The sequence below is a fragment of the Trichosurus vulpecula genome, chromosome 8 (assembly GCF_011100635.1).
Source record: "Trichosurus vulpecula isolate mTriVul1 chromosome 8, mTriVul1.pri, whole genome shotgun sequence".
Lineage (NCBI taxonomy): Eukaryota > Metazoa > Chordata > Mammalia > Diprotodontia > Phalangeridae > Trichosurus > Trichosurus vulpecula.
Window position 1 is genome coordinate 113,132,509 of NC_050580.1, and position 26,043 is coordinate 113,158,551.

The window sequence follows — 26,043 nt, forward strand, 5'->3', positions numbered from 1 at the left end:
AACTACATCAACCAAAGGTAATATTGGATAAGGCAGCCCCAAATCTTTCTGTTACTCAGGAAAAAGTTGTGCTTTGCCTGTGCTTCCCCATCTTCTAACACTCATATGCAGAACTAGATACACAACCATTTTTCCTACCTGTGCAAGTGTGAGGTCAATGTATGATTATTTATCTCGAGACATAGGTGTATGTGCGAGAAGGGGATCGAGGTGGCTCAGCTGGGGCAGCTGGGTCATTAAGGAAGTCCCAGATGAGGATTGTGTCATCATGTGAACTACTGACGATCTGGAATTCATCAAACTGGAGTCGGAAAACTCTTCCTGAATGCTCCTAAACAGGCAGAAAAAAAAAAAAGTCTACATTGTTTTGTAGCCTACCATATTAGAATTTCTTCAGGGATCCAGGCAGTAGGCTTCTCTATTTTTTCAACAAGATGCTCCTTGATCCCTTTTGGACAAATAGCAATGAAGAATAACCAAGAAATGGAAAAATGCCTGAACTGGTCCAGACTAATGGGACAGAAATGCAGTATGAAAATGCTACAGCATGTCCAAAGTCAGCTGCCAAGAATGATTCTTCACTAGCAGTTCTAAGGACACGCACAAAACAGGATTTAATTGGGATTCAAGGCAGGTGAAAATAGTATGAAGATCTGGCAACAATAAGCCTAGATTATAATGATATTCTAGAATTCAAATAGTAAAAGCATTATATTATTCTCTCTTACCCATTTTCAACTTAATAAACATTTACTAAGCATCTACTGAGTGGAGAACACTGGATTTTAGTTACTATGGGAAATATAAAATTTAGATAAAATACAGTACATGCCCTTCTAATGCCTCTTTTTTTCTTTCCTTCCTTCCTATGTATAAGTTTACTATAGCTTTATTCAACTATAAATTTAAATACCACATGTGAACTGAAATAGAGCTCAGCACTTCTACAGACTTGCTTCTTCTCTCCCATAGTTCACGTAGGAAGCACTACCTAAACACTGAATGCTAGTGAAACTAAGTACCAAGAGCATTTTTCCCCTTGTTGTTCTTGGCTGGGGGTAGTAGTCAAGACTTCCACTATCAAAAAGGAGAGACAAAAAAAAAAAAGACTCACACGCAAAACTATACTATTCCATTTCAGCTTCAGAAGTTGCTATAAGCTTGTGGAGTGCCTTTTCTGTTCGGGGAGGGAAAAACATAAAAGGGAACTGGCCTGCAGAGAGCATTTGTTATCTGTGGACTTGCTCCTACTGTTTGAAAATTGAACACAAACAGTAGGAGGTTTCCTATCTTCAGCATGAGCTGGGCTTGATTCTGGAGGCTATGTGAAACAAAGAAGGAGGGGTGAATGGATTGAAGGTTGCCCTTTAGCTAGAGCTCTTGACAATTCTGAAAACCATGCTCTGTTCCACTCCATCATTGCTGCTAGGGCCTGGCATATTTAAAAAGCAAATTTTTTGTGTCCAGTTTGCTCCTCCTACTGCCTTTTCAGTGGACACTAATGTTGTTGTTCTTAAAAATGACAATAAAGTTTATCAGAATGTCAGTTTTGTTCAGTGCCTTTAAAGTCACCACTGACAGATTCCTTCAATACCTGCATTTTAACAGGCCAGGGAAGCTACCCTGTCACAGGGCATTTCTTGAATCTGAGATAAGAACAGTAAATCCCCAGACAGTATCTGGATACCTGTTTTCATAGTTTTCCTCTCTTTCCTTCCCTCTTTGTGGTTTGAGTGAGGAAGAAAGAACTATTTGAAGTTCACACATGTTACTACCAATCCACAATTTCTCATGCTTAGAGAGCTCAGTCAAACTGGAATCCAGTAAATAACTAATTTACTTTGTTCATTTAATGTACTGTAACCCAAATGGATTTTAAGTTATGGCCAAGAAAAAGGACAAGATGGTGTCTTGGGCTCCAAAAGGGAAGGATGAGACTTTAACTTCTAAAGGAATTCTCTTAGCACTCTAGTAGTTGCTACAGTCCTGAAAGTCTTCACAAATTTCTTTCTTTCCTAGGATATCATGACTACATTTATAAAGAGTCTTGGGACAGCTAGGTGGTGCAGTGAGCAGAGCACCGGCACTGGAGTCAGGAGGACCTGAATTCAACCTCAGACACTTGACACATTTACTAGCTGTGTGACCTTGGGCAAGTCACTTAACCCCAATTGCCCTCTCCCTGCCACCCAAAAAAAGAATCTCTAACAAGCAAGCTTTAAAGTATCTCCTCTTTGCACTGATATGACCTATATCACTTTCTGGGGGAACATTTTCTCATTTCAACCTACATACTCTTGTCTTTTCCCTCTCTTTGACCTGTCCAGTCCAGAAGAGCTGTATATTGCAATATGGGACACAGGCCTTATTTGTTAGTATCTTTTCTGTGGACCTTTGTTTTCTAAGGAAGGTGATGAATTTAAAAATGTAGATCCAAAGTATGTTTTTTGTTAGAGCAAATGGATTACTATGCTTTCCTAGGAGTTCACAGCTTCATGAACATTATGTATGGAGGACAAATAGACCAATGTAAACCTTGATGTATCTACACACAATCTTACAATAATAGAATATTATTAAGGAACAATTATTTGAAAAGCCATCTGGTTACTTTTTAAAATGTGTGTGTGTGTGTGTGTGGCTCCTGTTTTGTTTTTCTAAAATAAGATATTGCTGGATGTTAGTTACATGGTTAAGCTCAATTAAAATGAAATGACAGAAATAAATTTCTAATTTCTATTTCTGTGCTAAAGCACAGGAATAATTTAGAAGGAAGTTTTTGTTGAATGATGCCAAAACAACACACGGATAATAGAATCATAGGATCACAGATTTTAGAGTTAGAAGGTGCCTCAGGGACCATTGAGTTTAACCCCTTCATTTTATGAAGAAACCAAGATACAGAGAGGAGAAGTGACTTGCTCAGGGGTCACATATCTAACAAATGTCTAACAAGTCTGAGGTAGGACTTCAACCCATGTTTTCCTGAAAACTATTTACAAAGCATGAGTGAAAAATGCACATGCATGCAAGTAGGTGACACTGCTGATAGGGAGAGAATGGACTTTAAGCACCCACAAAAAAGGCAGGTTCTGAGACAAAGTATTCAGACAGAACTCAGAATGCCACATTCTGGGTTCTTGCTTTTCCAAGTTCTCAAAAGTACAAAGGAGTCTTCACTTCCTGCTCAGTGTTCTTAGCCTAAGAGGAGAAGCTTTCAGCTTAAGGCCATTAACATTTTCCCAAAACAAGCACCTGCCAAACAAGAGAACAGAAAGCTAGTGATTTTGGAAGGTGATGCTCTTCCTTCTTAGTGCTTTTCAAAACTCCCCAAATGCAATGCTATGAATGGGGAGCAAGGGGTTTGAAAATCTCAAATGAGGAGCGAGTCATGTTGCCAGAGGCACCATTTCTTGAACAAGATGTATAACCAAGGAGGGGTGACCAGTGCATGTGTATGAGGGGGCCTGGGGAAAGGGGTCATTTCAATTCCCCTGGCACTTTGTGTTGGAGCAGGTGTGCTGGTCCTCACACACTGGACACATTCCAAAGTGGATAATTATATTCTCTTTCCCTAAGTACCCCCTGCAGTTTCTAGTGGATACAGAATTCTTATTCACTTCCTGTATTAAACTGTTGTGTTTAGTTGCTGTGCAGCTGTTAAACAGCTGCCACATTCCACTTCATGCACTTTTGGATGAGAGGCACTACATAAAAATATTTTATTGTCATATATATGCTGCCTTCTCATTTGGTCCTAGGTTTTGTGATGTTCAGCTATCAAATCCAACCCAAGGCTCCATAGTAGAGGAACATCTCCATTTCTAACTTGTTTCCTAATTCTTCACCCCAAATGAAGCTCTTACCACAAGGGTCCGCAGACAGAGAGTTCCTGCAGGAGCACGGGGGTCCAGAGCAGCTACAAGATCCCATACTTTAATTTTCCTATGGATCAAAAAAAGAAATAACCACAAAAATCTTTTGTTAAAAGCAAAATTTAAGGAGCAGGGAAAAGCAACAGCAGAAATTCACATAAACAAACATTTACAGTGAACAGAGCTTATTTGATAAATTTAGCTTGTGGGAATACATATAAACCTTTTTGTTCTCAAGACATGGCTTTTGCATTCACTCTTGGGTAGAGCTTAACAGGGGGGAAAAGTATGTGGTTAACATAAAAATGAGAAACAGGTGAGCTTCACTAAACAGGACACAGACAGATGGAAAGCTTACACCAAACCTGGAGAGGGTTAAAAAGAGATATTTGACACATCAGGTATCTGGTGATAACAAGAGCTTAATTAGAACCCAGGAACTTCTACTTTTGGTTTCTCTCTTTGCTGGCTGATTCATAGAACAGCAGTAATTATATGTGCTGGGGAACAGGTGATCACTTAAAAGCCCTGGAGTTTACATTTGTATACTCTCTAACTCCGATTTAACTATGAAAAAGTCTAACAATTTCATTAATCAGTCATAAGATACTTCTTTATGTAAAGGAAACCTCTAATGAATACACATGGTAAGTACTAGATAAAATCAAAAGAATGGTGGTTGGCAATGGGAGGTAGTGCAACAAGAGAAAACAGCCTTAGATTTTAACATCTGGAATTTACCATCCCAAAACTAATGAACAACTTCCCATGGGAGTAATGGTGATGACTGACATAGAGGGATAAGCAACTACTACATTAGCAAATGAATGGATATTATCAGTGTAAGCAACTGAAGATCTAAGGAAATGCTGCTAATTATTCTATGGATATTTTTAAAAATGTCTTTAAGACTAAGTTACAGCCTTTTTGAGTCAGACAACTTAAATAGAAGTAATGAGTCCCTTTAGAAGTCTAATTAATCAAATATTTACTGAATGTATTTAACTAGCAATCTATCTATATGACATGAGTGGGTACTGTAACTTAGAGAAATCAGAGTGAAAAACCTGCATATTAGTGAAATAGTTACTACTGAAATATTTGGACAAATAAGTCAAAATGGATGAAAACAGAGTAGTACTTTTGGAAGCCACCTGAAGAAGGCTAAATGCAAAGGCTATCAACTAAATTTCACAATTACTGACCCCTTCTGCGTTTCAGGTTTGACAGAGGACTGCTCTTTTCATTAACTTTTATTCATACAATGGCTCTTTTACTTACTAGGCCTTTTCTACGTTTGCTATTAAGGCTTTTGTTTGCATTATAAATTACATACATGGTCATGCTAAGTAACCAAAATAATTAGGAGACAGAACAAGTTTTGGACATAGGGTCCCACAAAGCTTGGGACTAATTGTTATGATAAAGCCTCTAAGCCAAAGAGATACCCTACAATGGAAGCAGCAACCCACTGCTAGTAAGAGAGTAACTCTACCTTCAATATCTTAAGGTAGGGGGATAGAGGGAGGCAGATTTTCTGAATCTTGTTGAAAACCTCACCCATCATAGGCCCCACTGACTATCCTCTTGTTATCAAATCGAATACAGCGCACCAGTTCCTCATGGCCCTCCAGCACTCGTAAACATGCTCCACACTCTATGTCCCACAACCTGAAAAAAGAGTAAAGGAAGAAATGGAAGTGTATTTCAGAGAACATGGATTACAATCATAAAAATTCACTTACCATAAACATAAACAATGCTTAAAAAAATTAGAGTACTGAATGGCAAGGGAAATCATCTTTTTAATAGTAATGATAGCACAACTTTTGATTCAGAATAGCTCAGAACTTATTTACATCTGGTTATGATGACCTGAGAAGTGCCCATGAAGATGCAGACTACTGTGCAGCTAGTTCAATCTCATTTTTTTTTAAAGTAAAGCACTTTAGAAAATTTTATTTTTTTAATTTTTTTTATTTTATATAAAACTAGTTTGGAGAGAGTTGATACATAATCTTACTTTATAAAAAAAAGGGTGAATGGGAAACATTTACAAATCACTTGGAAGCTTAAAAAAATCACAAATGAAATCAGTAATTTCATGTGTGTCTACCCATCATCTCTGAATACTAAATGACTTATTATTACCAAGGAATTAATATTTACATAGGTATTAAAATACACCTAGATGAGTTCTGCTGCTTTAAAAATACACAAGAGTGATAACTTAGAACACTCTGACTTTTATAATTTAAGATCATTTTAGGAAAGCAAATGTTTGTTTTCATGATCAGGAAACAAGAATACTTTTCCCACAGTCATCATCCAATATCAAAAACACTGCACAGTTTGATTTACCTTTATTTCATTGTAAAATTAATCCCCTCCTACACGTGTGTGAACTATTTTGATATTCAGTAGTTCCAAAAGCAACTCCCCGCCAAAAAAATTTAAGGCTAGTCTAATATTATAGATATTTTCTTGCCCTTAAAAAACAACATTCCCCTCCCCTTCCTCAAACTAAACCTTACAGTACTGACTCCTAACAATGAACGCAAATATTTTTTAAAGCTGTTAATAAAATATATTTCCTTTTGGTCTGACCACAGGAGGTAGGAAAGATATTCTTAGCTCAAGTGTAGCATATATTTTCAGTCACTCTATACTATATAACCTTACAATTAGATTTTCTTAGGCAGAAACTGGTCAAACGTGTATAAGGTTGCCTGGAAAGTGAATGAATCAGTCCAGCAAGTAGTGCCCTCTGAAAACAACAATGAGAATGTAGATCAACCATTTCCCTTCCTTGCAAAGTATCTCTAACATACATCCCACACAATTTGGTTTAATTATACATAGAGGTTGACTTTTTTTTTGTTGTTTCTTTATGGTGTAGTATAAGAAGAAAAGCCTTTACATTTAATTTAGAAAGGAACTTCTTAGCAATACATACATACATGTATATATACATATGTTTGTGTATATGTACTAAAATTAATTTAAATTACTGTATGCTTTAAGTTTAATTTATCAAATTATATGTAAAGTAAGAAAATTCTATTAGAATGATTATATTTGGTGCTGAATAAGGGACATTCTTATCTCACATCTTACTCCAGGAGTGAAAGGAATAGAAGAATCTTCCAAAATCTCAGTCATGTTTGTGTCAACATCTTTATGAATTTTTTTTTTGAGGCAGAAGGCAAGGCAACTGGGGTTAAGTAACTTGCCCAAGGCCACACAGCTAGTAAGTGTGTTAAGTATCTGAGGTCAGATTTGAACTCAGGTCCTCCTGGCTCCAGGGCTGGTGCTCTACTCTCTGTGCCACCTAGCTGCCCCATGACAACATCTTTATGAAGTGAGAACATCAAATGAATATTTAACTCTTCGGATTCTTTATAACTGCCAACACATATATCTTCAGTAACAGAGGGAAAAATGAAACTGCCAGTAAAGTATGTGGTGTTTGGATGACATGTTCTCTGTATGAATTCTTCAGGGGGAACAGAAATCTTTCTGAAGCAGAGACAGAGAGAAGGAACCTTTGGCTTCTTAGTTTGTACTTTTCTTTTGGTCCTTAACTTTCCCAGGTTGGAAGTACAACAGCCTCTCATAGGCCTGTTCCCACTGTTGTTGGCATGGCAGTTTTGACTGGCTGTGTTTCCATCCTGAGCTGGTTCACTTCTCCTTAGACAACCTACTGTTCCCTTCACTTTGGGCTCACCATATTGGTGCCTGACTCAGTGCAGCCTAACGGCTTAACCTAGTGTAGCCCAGAACATCTGAGCTCAAGTGATCCACCATCCTCTTCTGCCCCAGTAGCAGGGATACAGGTATACATAGACTACCATGTTTGGCTTTGGTTGGTACTTTCACCTCATGCAGAGGTAATTTTAGAGAAAGAAAACCTTTTTTAAAAAAATTATTATTTAATTTAATATTGTTAGTTTTCAGCATTGATTTCCACAAGAGTTTGAATTACAAATTTTCTCCCCATTTCTACCCTCCCCTCCACTCTAAGATGGCATATATTCTGACTGCCCCACTCCCCAGTCAGCCCTCCCTTCTGTCACCCCACTCCCTCCCATCCCCTTTTCCCTTACTTTCTTGTAGGGCAAGATAGATTTTTATGCCCCATTGCCTATGTATCTTATTTCCAGTTGCATGTAAAAACTTCTTTTTTTTTTTGAACATCTGCTTTTAAAACTTTGAGTTCCAAATTCTCTCCCTTCTTCCCTCCCCACCCACCCTAAGAAAGCAAGCAATTCAACATAGGCTACATGTGTATCATTATGCAAAACCCTTCCACAATACTCATGTTGTGAAAGACTATATTTTGCTCCTTCCTATCTTATACCCCTTTATTCAATTTTCTCCCTTGACCCTGTCCCTTTTCGAAAGTGCTTTTGATTACCTCCTCCCTCTATCTGCCCTCCCTTCTATCATCCCCCCTTTTTTATCTCCTTCCTACTTCTTTCCTATGGGGTAGGATACCCATTTGAGTGTGTATGTTATTCCCTCAAGTCAAATTCGATGAGAGCAAGATTCACTCATTTCCCCTCACCTGCCCCCTCTTCCCTTCCAATGAACTGCTTTTTCTTGCCATTTTTATGACAGATAATTTGCCCCATTCTGTCTCTCCCTCTCTCAATATATTCCTCTCTCATCCCTTAATTTGATTTTATTTTTTTAGATATCATCCCTTCATATTCAACTCACCCTGTGCCCTCTCTCTCTACACACACACACACACACACACACACACACACACACACACACACACGTATATTCCCTTCAGCTACCCTAATACTGAGGTCTCATGAATTATACACACCATCTTTCCATGTAGGAATGTAAACAAAACAGTTCAACTTTAGTAAGTCCCTTACGATTTCTCTTTCTTGTTTACCTTTTCATGCTTCTTTTGACTCTTGTGTTTGAAAGTCAAATTTTCTATTCAGCTCTGGTCTTTTCACTGAGAAAAGCTTGAAAATCCTCTATTTTATTGAAAATCCATATTTTGCCTTGGAGCAGTATACTCAGTTTTGCTGGATAGGTAATTCTTGGTTTTAATCCTAGTTCCATTGACCTCCAGAATATCATATTCCAAGCCTTTCGATCCCTCAATGTAGAAGCTGTTAGATCTTGTGTTATTCTGATTGTGTTTCCACAATACTCAATTTGCTTCTTTCTGGCTGATTGCAGTATTTTCTCCTTGATTTGGGAGCTCTGGAATTTGGAGACAATATCCCTAGGAGTTTTTTTTTGGGGATCTTTTTCAGGAGGTGATTGGTGGATTCTTTCAATTTCTATTTTACTCTCTGGCTCTAGAATACCAGGGCAGTTGTCCTTGATAATTTCTTGAAAGATGACATCTAGGCTCTTTTTTTGATCATGGCTTTCAGGTAGTCCAATAATTTTTAAATTCTCTCTCCTGGATCTATTTTCCAGGTCAGTGGTTTTTCCAATGAGACATTTCTCACTGTCTTCCATTTTTTCATTCCTTTGGTTCTGTTTTATAATATCTTGATTTCTCATAAAGTCACTAGCTTCCACTTGCTCCAATCTCATTTTTAAGGTGGCATTTTCTTCAGTGGTCTTTTGGACCTCCTTTTCCATTTGGCTAATTCTGCCTTTCAAGGCATTCTTCTCCTCATTGGCTTTTTGGAGCTCTTTTGCCATTTGAGTTAGTCTATTTTTTAAGGTGTTATTTTCTTCAGTATTTTTTTGGGTCTCCTTTAGCAAGTCATTGATTTGTTTGGTTTTCTCGCATCACTCTCATTTCTCCTCTACTTCTCTAACTCGCTTTTCCAATTCTTTTTTGAGCTCTTCCATGGCCTGAGACCAGTTCATGTTTTTCTTGGAAGCTTCTGATGTAGGCTCTTTGACTCTGTTGACTTCTTCTGGCTGTATGTTTTGGTCTTCTTTGTCACCAAAGAAAGATTCCAAAGTCTGACTCTGAATCTGAGTCCATTTTCGCTGCCTGTTCATGTTCCCAGCCAACTACCTGACCCTTGGGCTTTTCATTGGGGTATGACTGCTTGTAGAGTGGAGAGTGCTTTGTCCCAAGCTTGAGGGGCTGTGCTGTTGTTTTCGAGCTATTTCTACACAGCAAGCTCTGCCACACCAGCACTCTTCCTCCCTCAAGAACTGCCAACCTGGATTGTGACTCAGATCTAAGCAGGCTCTGCACTCCTGCTGGGATCCGCCACACACACACACTGGTATACACACACACACACACACACACACACACACACACACACACACACACACTGTTTAAACAGGTTTAATATTTAGTTACTAGGAAAGAGATCATCGACAAAAACATTACTTCTCTGACTCTGCTCAGGAGTAGTCTGTCCTGCAAGGAACTAAAGAAAATTTTTTTACAATTTAGAGGTTCTTTTTTTTTTAAAACTGTCCTAAAGAGAATGAAATGAAAACATGATGCCATCATTGAAACCTGGGTAACCTGTGGATCCAATAGGGATAAGTGAATGGAATGGGCTATAATTTTTCTGAAAAGGTTATCTGTTACTCACCTGATAGTATTGTCAGATGAGCCGCTCACTACTAGCCTATCTCTGTACTGCAGACAGGCAATGCCTCGCTTGTGGCCATTTAAGGTCCTAACAAATTCACAAGTACTCGTGTTCCATACCTGAGACAAAAAAATAGTATTTGGTAGTTCATTTGGGGCTTTTTACTGGCAAGCTCCAGGTGTGGTACAGCCCAAGTCCTGTGCCATTAGGGCAGTTAATTTTGTAGGCAAAGTCATCTTTTTAATATAGGTGGTATATCTTTTGATTCAGAATAACCTAGAACTTATTTGCATCTGGTTTTTTATGGCCTGAGAAGTTGGCAAATAAATGCAGATTGTGAGGCTAATTCAATCTTACAGATGTTTTCTTGAACTTAAAACTTATACCTGTCCTTCCCACACTCAGGAACATCATGGCAATGAAGCATCTAAGAGTAATTAAGATCTATCTTATCTTTAAAGTCATTATTCATTTAAGTCTAGGTCAATTCCTATATTAGCTGGAAAGTCATCTTGAAGTGACACTTAAACATAAACTTGTCTTTGATAAAGTTTTCAGGTTAATTCTTCTTATTCTAAATTGAGGAACAGTTGGCAAAGAACTGGTTTCCAGGCTAACAATACTTAGAATTTCTTACCTTTATAGTCCTGTCTCCTGATGCAGAGACAATATACTTGTCATCAAAGTCCACAACATTAACAGCAGCTCGATGTCCTACCAGCACCCTTCGAAGGGTGATATCGGTGGGGGAGGCCATATCCCATACAGCAATAGAACGGTCTTTGGAGCATGTCACCATCATTCCATTATTGAAACGCAAATGAAGAACTGCTTCACAATGGTGAATCAATGTGTTCAACATTTCACCTGTATTTACATCCCATACTCTGGAAAGAATAAAAGTGAACTGGGCAGGTGAATTGGAATGGAAAAAAAACTTCATGCTACAATTCATTCAACAATATACATAAAGGTTCATAAAATTTTGTGGTGAAGAGTTACCGTAGTCTTCATTTAAAGCCCTGAGAGTGACTTCAGAAAAGGTGTTCCAATGAACAATGGGTGTGTGTGTGTGTGTGTGTGTCTATATGCCTGCTTACTTGTTCTAGTGCTTATGTGTGCTGTTGATAAAGAATTGCCCTCCATGAATTTGAGTTTACAGAACAGCTATTAGTCCGCTTTTCTCCCCTTTGCCAGTCCCATAACAAACAGATTTCTATCCCTTCTTCTTTCAATGACATAATCATTAAAAGTATCTCATCCTATGGATGCTCAATAAGTGTTGGATATTGATGACAATGAGGATTAAGGTAGTGTGGGCCTTTAAGTCAACAGAACAGAAATAGGAATAGCTTATTCTCTTCACAGAGGATAAACTGCTATAATAAACATTTAACTCAAGAGTGTCTAACAATGTAGATAGCTCTTTTTTTTTTCCATTTAAAAAAAGAAGTTACTTTTGATGCATTATGTTTGCTAAGTCCTTTAGCCTAAGGCAAAATTCCTTACCGAGGTTTCCTGCAGTGTTGTCGGTATCCAGAACTCAAACTACACTGGACTCCAGCAGCATAATGGCTATGTCATCAAATCACTAACGCCTCTGGAAATTGAGTGCCCCCTCCCTTACTGAAGCTTGCAATTAAAAACTGCAGGGATGGCAGGGGAGGGGCTGGCAAGAAGAGAGTATCACTCACCTATACAAATTTAAACTGTGATGTTGTGCTGCCATACTATGGTTGTCACCACCTGAAACTGATGCTTTGTCATATAGACATATAATTTCTGTGAGGTATTTTTCTAGATGAATGTACAAGTTTGCCATAAAGATGACAAGTTAAATACCAATTGGCCAGAGTGGAAAGGTTATTACTTTCTAGTATAAACAGTAACTATATAACTTAGAATGTGTATTTTTAAATGTGCAAAAATGCCAAATGATATGGTTTTGGGAAAGAGCTTTTTAGTTCTGGAATTTTACATCATGATTTTATATTGTTCCTTAGATGTAGTTTTAGAAACATGTTCCTCAGGATATATGCAAAATTACTAAATCTCAACACCAGCAAAAAAACAAAAGAAGAGTGGAAGGGAAAGGTTTCAGAGCCCCAACAAGTTGTCTTTGGTCCCTTATACCTGACGGTGGAATCAGAAGACCCAGTTATGATCACCCTCTCGTCATACTGGAGGCACAAGACTGATCCTGTGTGTCCTGTGAGGATTCGCTTGCACTCCAACGTGTTCTTATCCCAGATCTAGAAAGGCAAACAAGGAGTACAGACCCTTGTGATCATTGCGGCAGTGGGCTACGTGGCAATGGTTTTATTATAGCAGAGCTTGGCTTGCAGTTAGGCTAAAACTGATGAGGGAGTGTGCAGTACATTTATAGGTAAAGCTGAGTTTAAAAACACTTTTTAGTATTTGTGGCTTTGTTATCTGTTTCAGTGAGGAACAAAGGTAGTATGCAATTACTGCAGGACCAATCACATTGTAAGGAAAGCCCATATTGGATAGAAGCAGAACACATCAACCTGGATCTGATAAATTTATATAGGCTCTTCTGGTAAATGCAGGCACTTACGAGGAAAATACTTTAGATTCTGGGGTGAGATGTATACCCTAAAGCCCTAAAAATTCTCCTCTGCCTTTCAAAATTACTATTATTAATGTTCTAAATTGCTTTGGGTGATGGCTGTCCTTTTTACCTCAACTTCCCTAATTGAGCATACGGGAAGCCTCACCTTGATAGTGTTGTCTCGAAGGCCACTTACTATCTTCTGATCATCATATTGTAAACAGTAAACTCCTTTGCTAGTTTCACTCCGGCAATGGATTCTCTGTAAACTGTGTCTTCCACAACGCCAGTTAGATTCTATTGTCTGTGAGGGATGGGTGACAAGTGGCAATAATTAGGCCAATCAAAATCACTCAGCTTCTCTCTCCTGATGTCATAGAAGCAAGAGTCAAAATGAGGAAAGATAGACGATGCACACTTCATGCTTATTGATGGGTTCCTCAGAACTAGAGCCAAATTGGAAATTTGTTTTCTAGGCAATATACCTCTATCTTTAGAAGTCGACTTAATGGCACTTCTCCATCTGCTACCACTCCTAGAGATTTTTCTAGGACTTTAGAAACTGACCTTGCCAAAAGAGGTCACACATTAATCAGCCTCATGTGCTCAGCATTCTATCTGAATATAGATTGACTATCTCAACTGATAAGTTTTTGTTAATGTTGTCTGAATTTAACTTTCAATTATCTTCCAGGAGCACTTACCAGATCTCAACATTATATGACATAAAAGCATCAAGCACCATCAGAAGGCTGATTAACAGGCAGTGATGGAAAGATTAAAGATTTGGCTCATGACTTTCTAGACTGCAAGAATCTTAATCACTTATTAAGAAAATGGCCTTTTAACTCAAATTAATGCATTTTATATCCCTTTGCTCAAGTATGTATGCGCCACAGGATCACTACTGTAGCAAACCAACAGTTTTCATTAAAATTTTACAAATACCTGTGCAGAATCCACAGATCCTTACCTCAATGTCCTGTATAATTTTAGGATAAAGTGCTCTGTAAAAAGAGTTTGGAGGGGCAACCCCATCAGGAGGTTTGTTTTTGAATAAATACTGTCCCCTAAAAGACAAGAAACATTTATTAATGATTTCACCTTTTATTTATATGGCTCTTTGCACTTTTTCAAAGTACTTTCATACCCAGATTTAATCTGATCCTCAAAACCACCCATTAAGGTATGAGTGTAATCTTGATTCCAGAAGTTCTAAGCCAAGAAGTACATAACTCTGAGACAGTGTTCACTCTCTGTTTTGCATTATTTACAGGGACCAATTAGCAGCGATTTGCTTTCTAATAAAACAGGGCTACTTCCTGGTAAGAATAACACACAAATAAAATGTACTTTGCTTATTTCTTGGCTTCTGGGACCCTGGATTGTGGAAATCTTGAGTTATATTTGTAGTAACAGCCATTTATTACTTTCGTAGACGGCTGGCTACAAGTATTTCTAGTGCAAAACTACAGAGTAACTGTACAATGTCAAGAGATAAAGTCAACACTGGTAGTGTTCACATACTACTCTACTTATTATTCCAATGAGTGAATATTACATTGGCTTTCACTTTTGAAAACAATACTTTCACTGGTGAATATATCATGTGGATACAGCTGAGAATCAAAATGCATGGCCAACAGTGCTTTCTACACTAGGTAAAGTTGACATCAAGATCAATGGATCCTGGTACGAGGTATAGCTTAATATAAGACTTCTGGATCTGGAGGATATCTTTTTTAGGTCCTTACCCATGTGGGCTTAGTTGCCTTGGCTGCTCAGTTACCTACACGTTACTGGACAATGTGGCAATACTTTAAAAGCGGAAACTCGGTTTACTCTTATAGAAAACAAAAGGGGGTCACTGGAATATCAAGCAGCAGGCAGAAAGTAAGATGAAGAGAAATGCCTACAAGTCTTAAGGCAGAAATCAGCCTTCACAGGTGCATTTCCAGCTATGCATACACACATGCTTTTTCCTGCCTTTGCTTGTTTCCTAGTAAGCAACATTTGTTAGCATCTCCTTCCTTATGACAGTACATCTCTACAATACTCATATCCCAAGCTAGATTTTTGCTACAAAAAATTTCAGTAAATGGCAATCACTTCCTGCTGTGTAAAAAATTTAATTCCTCATCCTGAAGTTAAGGACCCACCAAACACGGTGTGGAAGCTAGTAAACCCCACTATGGGCGTACTAACTGCTGTTATGACTGGCACAGTGCCTTGCAAAGTGAAGACAGGCAGAAATGCCTCTGAGTGTAATCCTGGCACTAGAGAAATGCCGTTTTCTCTGGGCCAGTCATCCACTCCTCCCTCCACAGCTCCATTACAATATAATTAATTGTTCAATGTCTCCAGGAGTATTTCTCCCCTGCCCTCTCCTTATTATACACCTTGAAAATTAGTTGAGAAAATTTCCTATTAGGAAGACAGCTAGCTCTATTGTCTATGCTGATACAAAATACTAAGCTGGCAAGGAAGAGGCCAAAATGCTTTTATTTGTGGGAAAAAAAGGTGGCAGAGAGAATGTATATTTACAAAAAGAAAGGCATAACAGAAATGCATTTAAGGGCAAAATGGCTGAAAATACGCCTCCTTTAAAAAGTAATCCTATCAGTGTGTTCAAGGTGAGTGGATTGCTGCCTTATAATAGAAATTAATCACAGTTCTGAAATAAGAGCTTACAATACTGGCAAATGCCAACCATACCCCAAACAAGTTCCTATCTTTCTTTTCACTTCCTAGCACCCTGCACACAGGTACCTCAAGAGAACCTGCACATGTCCTGATACTATTTCAGGGATGTCAAGGAAAGAGGACACTTGTACACCTGCCTCTATTTACACCTATATACCTTGAGTCCTAACACTTCAAGTCATTGCTGAGAGAAGAACCAACCTAGACAGGGCATAGGGAATATAATGCTGCAAAATGCTCAAAGTTAGTTCTGTCATTTCTTCTACTGTATTTCCTGAGCCTGTTGGCTTAACGCAATACGAGGGCATCGTTTATTCACTGAGTAAACAATGAATCCATACCATGTGTAAGGTTTCATGCTAGATAATGCTTGATTGCTTTACAATGATCCTGGAACATACGTAGATAACTCATCATCCTCGTGTCTTCTTAAAAAACTGACTTCTCATCTAGCATCTGAACAGCCACCAAACAAAAGTACTAGAGAAAAGGGCACCTGGATGTCAAAAAACCTAGGTGTGCATGCTTTTTTGCTGGTGTCTCTGTACCATATGCTCAATCCTTTTAGAAAGTTAAGTTCTTTGACAATAGGGACCACTTCTATCTATGTGAAGTGCTAGTACCTATGAGAGTGTGGGTACTTGATAAATGTTAAATATTAAGAGCAAAGTGTTATCATAAAATGTGGCCTGCTGATTAAGAAAATGGGGCTTTTCCCAAGTGGTCTTTTATTGTACTTTAAGACTTATCATTATTGAGCAGAGACAGTGTACTCAGCACTGTACAAGACAGAAAAATGACAGAGTTCATGCCTTGGGGGGTGGTGGTACATTCTAAAGCAGACCAACAAATCCATTTGGATGTAAAATATAAGTGCTGAGAGGAGGCTGAATCTTAAAGCCTAAAGCTTCACTGGTAGTTTATATTTATTTTTTTGGATGGGGGGATTTGAAGAAAGCTTCAAAGATAGAGCGCAGGCAAAGGTACATCACTGAAAGGCTTCAATGAAATGGTGAACTTTTTGGGACAAATTTCAAAGGAAGAAGGGAGTGACTGAGGGAAGACATGAGGAAGCTTGAACAAAGCAGAAGGAAGGAAAACTGATAAGGAAAGAGATAAACATCAATCACGAGAGGGAGAAAGGGAACACGCAGAGATGGAAGCAGCATGGATGAAGCGATTTGACATTAACAGTAATATTATCCAGAGTCTTGATGTGGAAGTAGAGGGAATCAAATTAGAACCCCCCCCCCCCCAAAAAAAAGAGTAGGAATAGGTTTAATCTTCTGTCATTGGAAAGTCTGCAGGAGTAGCAGCCATATAGCTGATATTGAATCTTGGTTGATTTGGATTTCATATCTTGGAAAAGGCACGAAACACATTTTTCAGTGAGCATGTTTGGCTGCAACTATAATTAAAATAGTTTTATTCAGGACCAGACCTGAATATAATTATTAATTATGTGAAGTCTGTTTTTGGTGTTTTCTACTTCCCCTAGTGACCTATTTTCTCCAAGTTTTTTCTCTTCCTTATCCTAATGAAAACCTATGCATCCACATTGAAACATCAATAACTTAAAGTAAGTTTTAAAGTGTTACTGCTTCCAGTGGTATTAACCTAAAAGAATGGGAATGAATTTCTAGTTGTGGAATTTTTAATCAGTACAGTAGAAGCAACCAACTTTTGTTGTTGTTGTTCAATTGTGTATGACTCTTTTGTGACCCTACGGACCAAGTGTCCATGAGGCTTTCTTGGCAAAGGTACTGGAGTTGTTCGCCATTTCCTTCTCCAGTTTTAGGCAGAGGTTAAGTGACTTGCCCAGGGTCACACAGCTAGTAAATGACTGGGATCATATAAGAACTCTGGTCTTTCTGACTCTAGGCCCAGTGCTCTATCCACTTTACCACCTAGCTGCCCCTAAGCAACCAACTATACTATGCCAGAAGAACTGGGTGCAGGGATGATTTCATTTTTGGCTTTCCAATCCCAGGGTGTAGCAAAGTAAGTACCTTGTAAATAGTAGATAGCTTAATAAGTAACTACTGAATGGAATTTCCTATATGACAGGCTGATCTTGGTGGTACTGATGACATCTTTGTAAAAGTATCATATGATTGTATTTTCATTTGTGTTGTCATATGCAGCACTCATATCTTCATTTCCAAGGTAGAGTGTTACTTATGAAAACATATTATGGTAGCAAATATAAAATCTCAATAGAAATTAACATAGCTTTGGTTAATGCAATTTTTGTTTTTAAAAAATGCCTAGAAATTTGTCCACGGTAACTGGTTTTATTAGAAATTTTTGTGACAAAGAGAATGAAAGAACCCTCTGAAATACTAATCTACTTAATGTGTTTAAATACTGAGTTTCAATCACAAAAGTACCTACATATTTCAGAAATATTCTCGGATGAGTCTATTTTAAAAAGTATTCCTCAAGTCAGTAATTTTTTGTCTTTTTATGATATGAGATGAACCATTGATGCTAATTTGGAGACATGTGAGAATGAATATGTTTACACCATTTTTTATACCTGCTAAAATGCATGAGTGCCATTTTAATCTTGTTTATGAAATATTCATATCCGGCTTTCTTGCAGTCAATATCCTAGAGATACCCTTGGACAGAAAATTATATATAGATGATTTTTCCCAAAGCAAGGAACTTTTAAGAAAAAGCTAGTTTCTTGTTAAAGGAGCAGCTTGAAGTTTTAGTGAAATGCCCTTTGTTTAAAGTCTCTGAGCCCATTAGCCAGATAATTTCCCAAAACCAGTATTTTGGGATTAAATTACAAAATATCCCAAGAAAACCAGAATCAGATTTGGCTTCAAATCCATTCTCTGTCACTTATTACCTATGTGACCCAAATAATCTCTTTAGGATTCAATTTTCTTAGCTGTAGAATCAGAAGGTTAGATTAGATGACCTGGGGTATTAATGTATGTTGAGACTATAGAATATCAGCTAAAAGGGCAAGCATACTCTTTGCTCTTATTTCCAAGATTTCATCAGCTCTACTTTACATAATTTAAAGAGTATTGGGCCAAAAAAAGTTTATTAAATGGAACGGGAAAAAATATTTCCCATCCTATTTTTGCTACAAGCTAGCTAGGCCACTGGGCCATGTATTAAGAGGCACCACCTGGCTTCCAATGGCTATAGATGCCCAGTACCTGAAGCTCTGTAGTAGCAGGAAAGTTGAAAAAGCTCACCATCCTCTCCGTTCTGCCAGGCCTCTCCACAGGGAGTCTGTCCTGACCATTCTCTCGATGAGTTTCTTCCACAACATCCCATCTGATGTCACTCGATACCACTCTTTGCACACAAGCTCAGCGGCACACAGTGATTTGGCATCCAGGTATGATAAAATGTTTTCAGCAATATGATCTAAACCTCGAGCTGTGGAAAAAACACAACGACAATGGGAATATGAAGTGATTCCCCGCCCCCCCCCCCCTTCAAAAGGTCCTTAAAAGACAAAACAGTATTTGGTCTACTGTAAGGACACATCATTGTCCCTAGTGTGGTCCAGTTTCTCTCTGAAACACAGAGTTGGATAAAATGAGTGTTAATATTTTTTCTATAAGGTTACAGAAATAAACTGTATTTTCCATCTTTCTATGGATAAGGGAGCTAAAGTTAACAACTAGCAAAACCCCCAAGACATTAAAAATAAAAAAGAATCCAGAAAGCAATACAAACTATCTATATGGATTTCAGCATTAGGGGATAAGGATGTTCTCTATGGATGGCATCTCAAACTCTGTGATACAGATCCCCAAAATCTTTATATTAGGGTCATTTCTCATTTCTTTCTATAGCACTTCAAAAGCTCTTTTGTAAAACATTAATATTTAAAATGTGCTAGGGATAGGGGTTGCATATCTGGAGAAAAAGGTTAGTATGCTTTGTATTGTAGTATTTGGGACAAGGAAGTGGTAAGAGGTGGGTACAGAGAAAGAAAATACTGATGCAAGTTAAAGTCACTCTCTTTAAGAAGCATAGGTGTAGGTCAGGAGCACAGTTGACAAGACACAGCCCTTCCATCATTGGAGATAAATTTCAGTGGAGGGGAGGAAGAGGAAAAAAAAAAGTTCGAGGAATTTGTATATATTTTTTAGCATGTAGAGAAAAGTAGTTTCTTTGCGTTTTAATAATACCATTGTAAAACAAAAGAAGTAAATGACTAAAAATGAAAGGACAATGGATTACCCCCCTCCTCTTGAATACTTTCCACCTTGAATTTCTGTGACACTCCCTCTTCAAACCTCCCATGACTCCCTGTCCCTCCACCTTGTCAGCTTGAGAATCTTGATTCTTCTTTCATCGAAAAAAAAACTGAGACCATTAGCTGAGAGCTCCCTCTTCTCCTTTCTTCATCTCACGTCATCTTTATGGTTTTCTGCCATCATCTTCTCTTCACCTCTGTTTTCACGTGAAGAGAACATGTGCAAGTGATCCCATTCCATCCCACCTTCTCCTACAGATGGCTCCCTCTATCATCTCTACTCTTTTACTTATGCTCAATCTCTCCCTTTTTACTGGTTGCTTCTCTACTGACTACAAACATGCCCATGTCTCTCTCTTATGCTTAAAAAAAACTTCACCTGTTCCATTCCTCCCTGTTAGCTATTGTCTCATATCTTGCTTTTTTTTTTTCCTGGCTAAACTCCTTGAGAAGGTCATCTTTCATTTCCTTTCTTTCACACCCTTCTTAATTTTCTACAGTTCAGCTTCCAACCTTATCATTCAACTGAAACTGCTGTTTCCAAAGTTACCTGACATCAATCCTCATGCTTCTTGACCCTCTCTGCAATCATCCTCTTCTCCCTGATACTCTCTTCTAGGTTTTTGTGACACTACTTTCTCTTGTAGTAGAAAGCCTCCAAGGAGGTTTTCCTCTTAGCTGTCTGATCTGCTCCTTTTCAGTCTCTGTCACTGCATCTTCATTTAAGTCATGTTTGCTAAATGTGGGTGACCCCCAGGGCTCTGGCCTGGGCCCTCTTCTTCTCTCCCTCTATATCATTACACTTGATGATCTAATTATTTCTATGCTGAGGTTTCTTAGATCTACTTTATCCAGCCATAACTTCTCTCCTAGACCTCCCAATTCACATCTCTAGTTGCCTACTGAACATCTCACACTGGGTGTCTCATAAACATCTTAAACTTAACCAAAACTGAACTCATTATCTTTCCTTCCAAACTTATTTCCAAATTTCTCTATTACTTTTGAGGACACCGCCATCGTCCCAGTCACCCAAGTTCACAGTATGGGTGTCATCCTTGATTCTTCACTCTCTCTCACCCCCATAGCCTACCTGGTTCAGAATCCTATTGATTTTGCCTTCATAACATCTCTCATAAATGGCCCTTCTCCCCTCTGACATTGTTAGCAACCTGGTGCAGGTCTTCATCATCTCACTCTTGAACTACTGCAATGGCCTTTTAGTTGGTCTCCTGGCCTCAAGTCTCTCATTTACTCCAGATCATCCTCCATTTAGCTGTCAAGTTAATTTTCTGACAATATCATTCTCCATTTAATATTATAGCTCATACCCACTATAAGATCCCCATTTTGAATCGTAAAATATTTCTCCTACCATAGGAGCATCCTTCAACTTTCAATGAATCTATATTTCCTCCTTTTTCCCCCATCCTGTTTCAATCCCTCCTTTTGCCTCCTCACCCATTCTCTTGTAGACTTTCTTCTGGAGTTATTTTCCTTTTATTGTTAACCTTTGGCTTGGTCAGGGTACAACACATTTTCTCCTCTATATTCTTCCTTCCCGCTCTCCTTTTATGCATCCTCCCACTCTGCAGTTTAGTTCCATAAAAAAACACCGATTCACCTATAGGCTGGTGTTGGGAGGCTGGTTCTCTACTATCACTTCTATTTGATTTCCACTTTCACCCTTTTCTCCTTGTGTACTTTTAGAAAGAAATCTCTTAATGATCTCCTCTGATATTATTTTGTTGTTGTTGTTAACCCCATAATTGTGTTCCTCTTTTAATTTTTTCTTCCTTTTTTTCCTGGGGTGATATATTTTGTAGACTGTGCCTTCATTGGTTGCTCTATTTGTTTACCTTGTATTTCTGTTGTCTGGGGTGTTTGAAAAGCAAATAGTCTGATCAGGTCTGGTTTCTTTGTCAGAATGCTTCAAATGCCTCTTTTATTGAATATTCATTTTTTTTTCACTGATGATTAGCCTCAGAATCTCACCCCCATACTCAATAAATTTCAGTGGCTTCCTAACACCTCCAAGATCAAATCTTGTTTGGCATTCAAAGTCCTTTATAAGTTAGTCTCCTCTTTCTGTATTTCTTCCCCCCCACCCATACTCTTTGATCAAATGACACTGGCCTCCTTGATGTTTCATGAAACAAGGTACTCCATCTCTCAGCTCTGGGCATTTTTCTGGCTGTCCTCCATGCCTGGAATGCTTTCCCTCCTCATCTCTTTCTCCTGGCCTCCTTCCTTCTTAGCCCAACTAAAATCTCAACTTCTCCAGGAAACTTTTCCCCAATGTCTCTTCATTTTAATACCTTCTACATCAAAGCCATCTATGGTCATATGAAAAAATTCTCTAAATCACCACTGATTAGAGAAATGAAAATTAAAACAAATCTGAGGTACCATCACACACCCATCAGATAGGTTAATATGAGAGAAAAGGAAAATAATAAATGTTGGAGAAGACTGGGACACTAATGTATTGTTGGTGGAGTTGTAAACTGATCCAGCTACTATTCTGGAGAGCAACAGGGAACTATTCCCAAAGGGCAATCAAACCTCTGATCCAGCAATCCAATTAGCAGGTCTGTATCCCAAAGAGATTTTTTTTTTAAAAGGGACAGGGCCTATTTGTACAAAAAATATTTATAGCACCTCTTTTTGTGGTGGCAAAAAATTAGAAACTGAGGAAATGCCTATCAATTGGGGAATAGCTGAACAAGTTGTGGCATATGAAGGTACTGGAATACTATTGTGCTATAAGAAATGAGGAGCAGATGGACTTCAGAAAAACCTGGAAAGACTTACACAAATTGATGCTGAATGAAGTGAGCCGAACAACATTCTATATCAGGGCTGTCCAAAATGCAGCCAGCAGGCTGCATAGGGCCCACAGTGCACTTTATGGGGCCCGCCTACGAGCATGGAAATTTACATAAATGCTAAGCAAACGAAGCTGAGCTACCACAGAGCTCTCACTAAAATGGCAAATCAAAATATATTGTCTACTGTTTCAATAAAAACCTAAGGTTAGACAGCCCTGTTCCATATGGTAAGAGTAATACTGTGTGATGACCAACTATGACTGACTTCGCTTCTCAGCAATACAACGATCCAAGACAATTCCAAAAGACTCATGATGGAAAATGCCATCCACATCCACAGAAAGAAATGATGGGAGTCTGAATGCCAATTGAAGCATACTATTTCAACTTTTTTTTTCCTGTTTTTTTCCTTTTCTTCTGTTTCTTCTTTTACAACATGACTAATGTGGAAATACGTTTTACATGATTGCACATATATAACCTATAGTATATTGTTTGTCATCTTGGGGAGGGGGCTAGGAAGGGAAGGAAAAAAATGTGGAACTCAAAATTTTTCAAAAAATGAATGTTGAAAATTGTATTTACATTTAATTGGAAAAAATAAAATACTATTAAATTAAAAATAAAATAAAATTAGAAGAGAAAAAAAATTAATACCTTCCTTCTGTTAATTATTTTGTACCTATCCTTGATATAGTTTGTTTCTATTTGTTTGCTTGTTGTCTTCACCATTAGATTATGAACTCCTTGAGGGCAGGGACTATCTTTTGCCTCTCCTTGTATCCCTAGCACTTAGCACAGTGTCTGTCCCATAGTAGGCACTTAATAAATGCTTACTGACTGACTGGCTTGGGTTGCATTTTGAGCTCCTTTGCTTTCTGGAATACATTATTCCATTCCCTCTTATGGTTTCTGATGGGTTACTTAGATTTCCTTTTCTTTATATTTGAAGGTCTTTCTTGGTTGCCTGTAGAATTTGTTGTTTGTTACTGGAATTATTCAATTTAACCACTATGTGTCTTGGATTTTGCAGCATAGCATTTTTCCCTCCTAAAGAGAATCTGTGAATTCTTTCAACTGGCCCTTTGTTCTTTTTGTAGTTCAGTCATGTCTGACTCTTAATGACCCTATTTGGGGTTTTCTTGGAAAAGATATTGGAGTGGTTTGCCATTTCCTTTTCCAGTTCATTTTACAGATGATGAGGAAACTGAGGCAAACAGGATTAAGCAAGTTGCCTGGGGTCACACAGCTACTAAATGTTTGAAGCCAGATTTGAACTCAGGAAAACAGGCATTCATGACTCCAGGTCTAGTACTCTATCACTGTATCACTTAGCTGTGCAACACTTTGTTCTAGGACACTTATAATCCTTTGTCTCTTCCCACCTGGTCCTCAATATCAATATGTTTTGCTTTGATAGAGATCTTTTGCTTTCATAGAGATGTTTTCTTTTAATACTATTGCCTTTTGCTTCTTTTCTCCAGATTGTTCTTTACTTAAGGGAATTTGGATTCCAAATTATCCTCTTTTTTGTTTCTTTGGTGAGGTTTGTCACTGTAGATTCAAGTTTTTCTATTCTGCCAATTACTACTGCTATAAAATTCTCTTCATATTTCATATTTCTCTCTTAAACTATTGAGGAACATCCTGCTATGGTTCTGTGCACTCTTGGGAATCCACAGGGTTCTCTGCCTCATCAAGTGTTGGTTCATTTTCCTTTGTTTTGTAATATTTATTATAGGATGTCTGAACTTGTTTAGATGATCTGGAGGTCATATTCCCTATTTGTTATTAAAATCTTGCCTATTGATATATCTGCTTATGCTCAAGATCTTTAACTAACAAAGTTTTACCCTGAGATCTTTGTCAATCTTTTCCCTCAGTGCTCACTCTCTTACTCCTTCCTCCCTTTGACGGCATTTTCCTCAGGGGTTGGACTTTGAGCTATCTCAGATGCGCTTCTTATACTGGGGAATTCAAATTTTGCCAGTCTTGGTCTCTGCCTCAAATGTCTTCTGGAGTAGGAGAAGAAAGAAATGACTACAGGTGGATGCCGGTCTCCCCCTTCCTTTTTTTCTCCCAGGCCTGGTGGAGCCTTACATATGCTGCCCAGTTTCCTCTTTTCTGACTGAATGATGAAGAAGCATAATGTCCTGCCATGCTGCAGTTGTAACCAGAACAAGTTTCTGGCTTTTGGTTTCTCAAGTGCAAAAGGCAGGAGGGTAGAAGGCAGAGATGAGTTCTGTTATAAACCCACGAGTTGGTTTGTGTAGCCTTGCCAGAGCATAGTGGCTGAATTTATTAAGGATCAGCTTTTCTGCTGTTACTTCATTGGTTTGTTACCTTCTTAAGGTTCTTGGTGTCTTAGACCAGTGGAGTCAAACTCAAATAGAAACAAGGGTCATTGCATATTAACATCATCTATGTTTTACTGTTACTTATATTTTATTTCCTAATTACATTTTAATCTTGTTCGGGTCATACTTGTGAGTGTGGTAGGTTGCACACAGCCTGTGTGATGTGTGTTTGAAATCTCTTGCTTAGATTATGGACACAGCTGAACTTGCTTTATCTCCAAGTAATTTCTATTTGGGATAGGTTTGAGTGGTTGTGAGGATTGGAGAAAGTGTGTGCAATCTAGTCCCTCATCTTACTGGTGATGTGACCTGGAAATCTCCATGTTCAATTGGTTGCCACGTCTTATGTATTTGACCTCCACAATATACGTCACATCCATCCCTTTCTCTCTATTCCTTAGTCCCCTACCCCAGTTTACATCCTACCTGAACCATTACAATCGTCTCCTAACTAGTTGCCTTGCCTCTAGTCTCTCCCCTCTCTAATCCTTCTTCCTACAGCTGCTAACTGATATTGCCAATAGCACAGGTCTGGTCATGTCATTCCCCATTTTAAGAAGCTTCAGCGGCCCACTGCCAATAGAATAAAAATCAGACTCCTCTAGTGTTCGAAGCCTCTTACAATCCTGCTCCAACCTATCTTTCAGATTGACTTCCCATCACTTTGTCCCATGCGGTCTCCATTCCAGCCAAACGAGCCTACCCATTCCTTCCCTATTTGCACCAACTGGTCCTCCTCCTTCCCTCTGACTTTCGGCATCCCTAGCACCTTTCAAGGCCCTGCACCCATGCCCCACGCTTCATGAGGCCTCTCCTGAGCCCCGTGATTAATTATTATTATTGTTGTTGTTTCCCTTTACCAGAACTTAAGCTCTTCGAGGGCCCGGACCATAGCATCTTTTCTTTGTATCCTGAGCACCTGG

The 26,043-nt window shown here is 38.5% G+C and overlaps 1 protein-coding gene across 5 annotated transcripts in view; it reads right to left on the minus strand.

The window, feature by feature from the left end:
* Positions 1 to 26,043, minus strand: part of BTRC (beta-transducin repeat containing E3 ubiquitin protein ligase) — a 191,493-nt gene that overhangs the window by 14,575 nt on the left and 150,875 nt on the right. For 4 of the 5 annotated variants that reach the window (XM_036734773.1, XM_036734777.1, XM_036734775.1 and 1 more), the window contains 9 exons: positions 18,917 to 19,103; positions 13,969 to 14,065; positions 13,162 to 13,299; positions 12,557 to 12,675; positions 11,061 to 11,310; positions 10,424 to 10,542; positions 5,436 to 5,546; positions 3,867 to 3,945; positions 139 to 331 (listed from right to left, as the gene is read on the minus strand). In XM_036734773.1, coding sequence (XP_036590668.1) covers positions 170 to 331; positions 3,867 to 3,945; positions 5,436 to 5,546; positions 10,424 to 10,542; positions 11,061 to 11,310; positions 12,557 to 12,675; positions 13,162 to 13,299; positions 13,969 to 14,065; positions 18,917 to 19,103 — 1,262 coding nt within the window. In that variant the 3' untranslated portion in view covers positions 139 to 169. The remainder of the gene's footprint in view (positions 1 to 138; positions 332 to 3,866; positions 3,946 to 5,435; positions 5,547 to 10,423; positions 10,543 to 11,060; positions 11,311 to 12,556; positions 12,676 to 13,161; positions 13,300 to 13,968; positions 14,066 to 18,916; positions 19,104 to 26,043) is intronic. The other variant, XM_036734776.1, reaches the window with a different exon arrangement.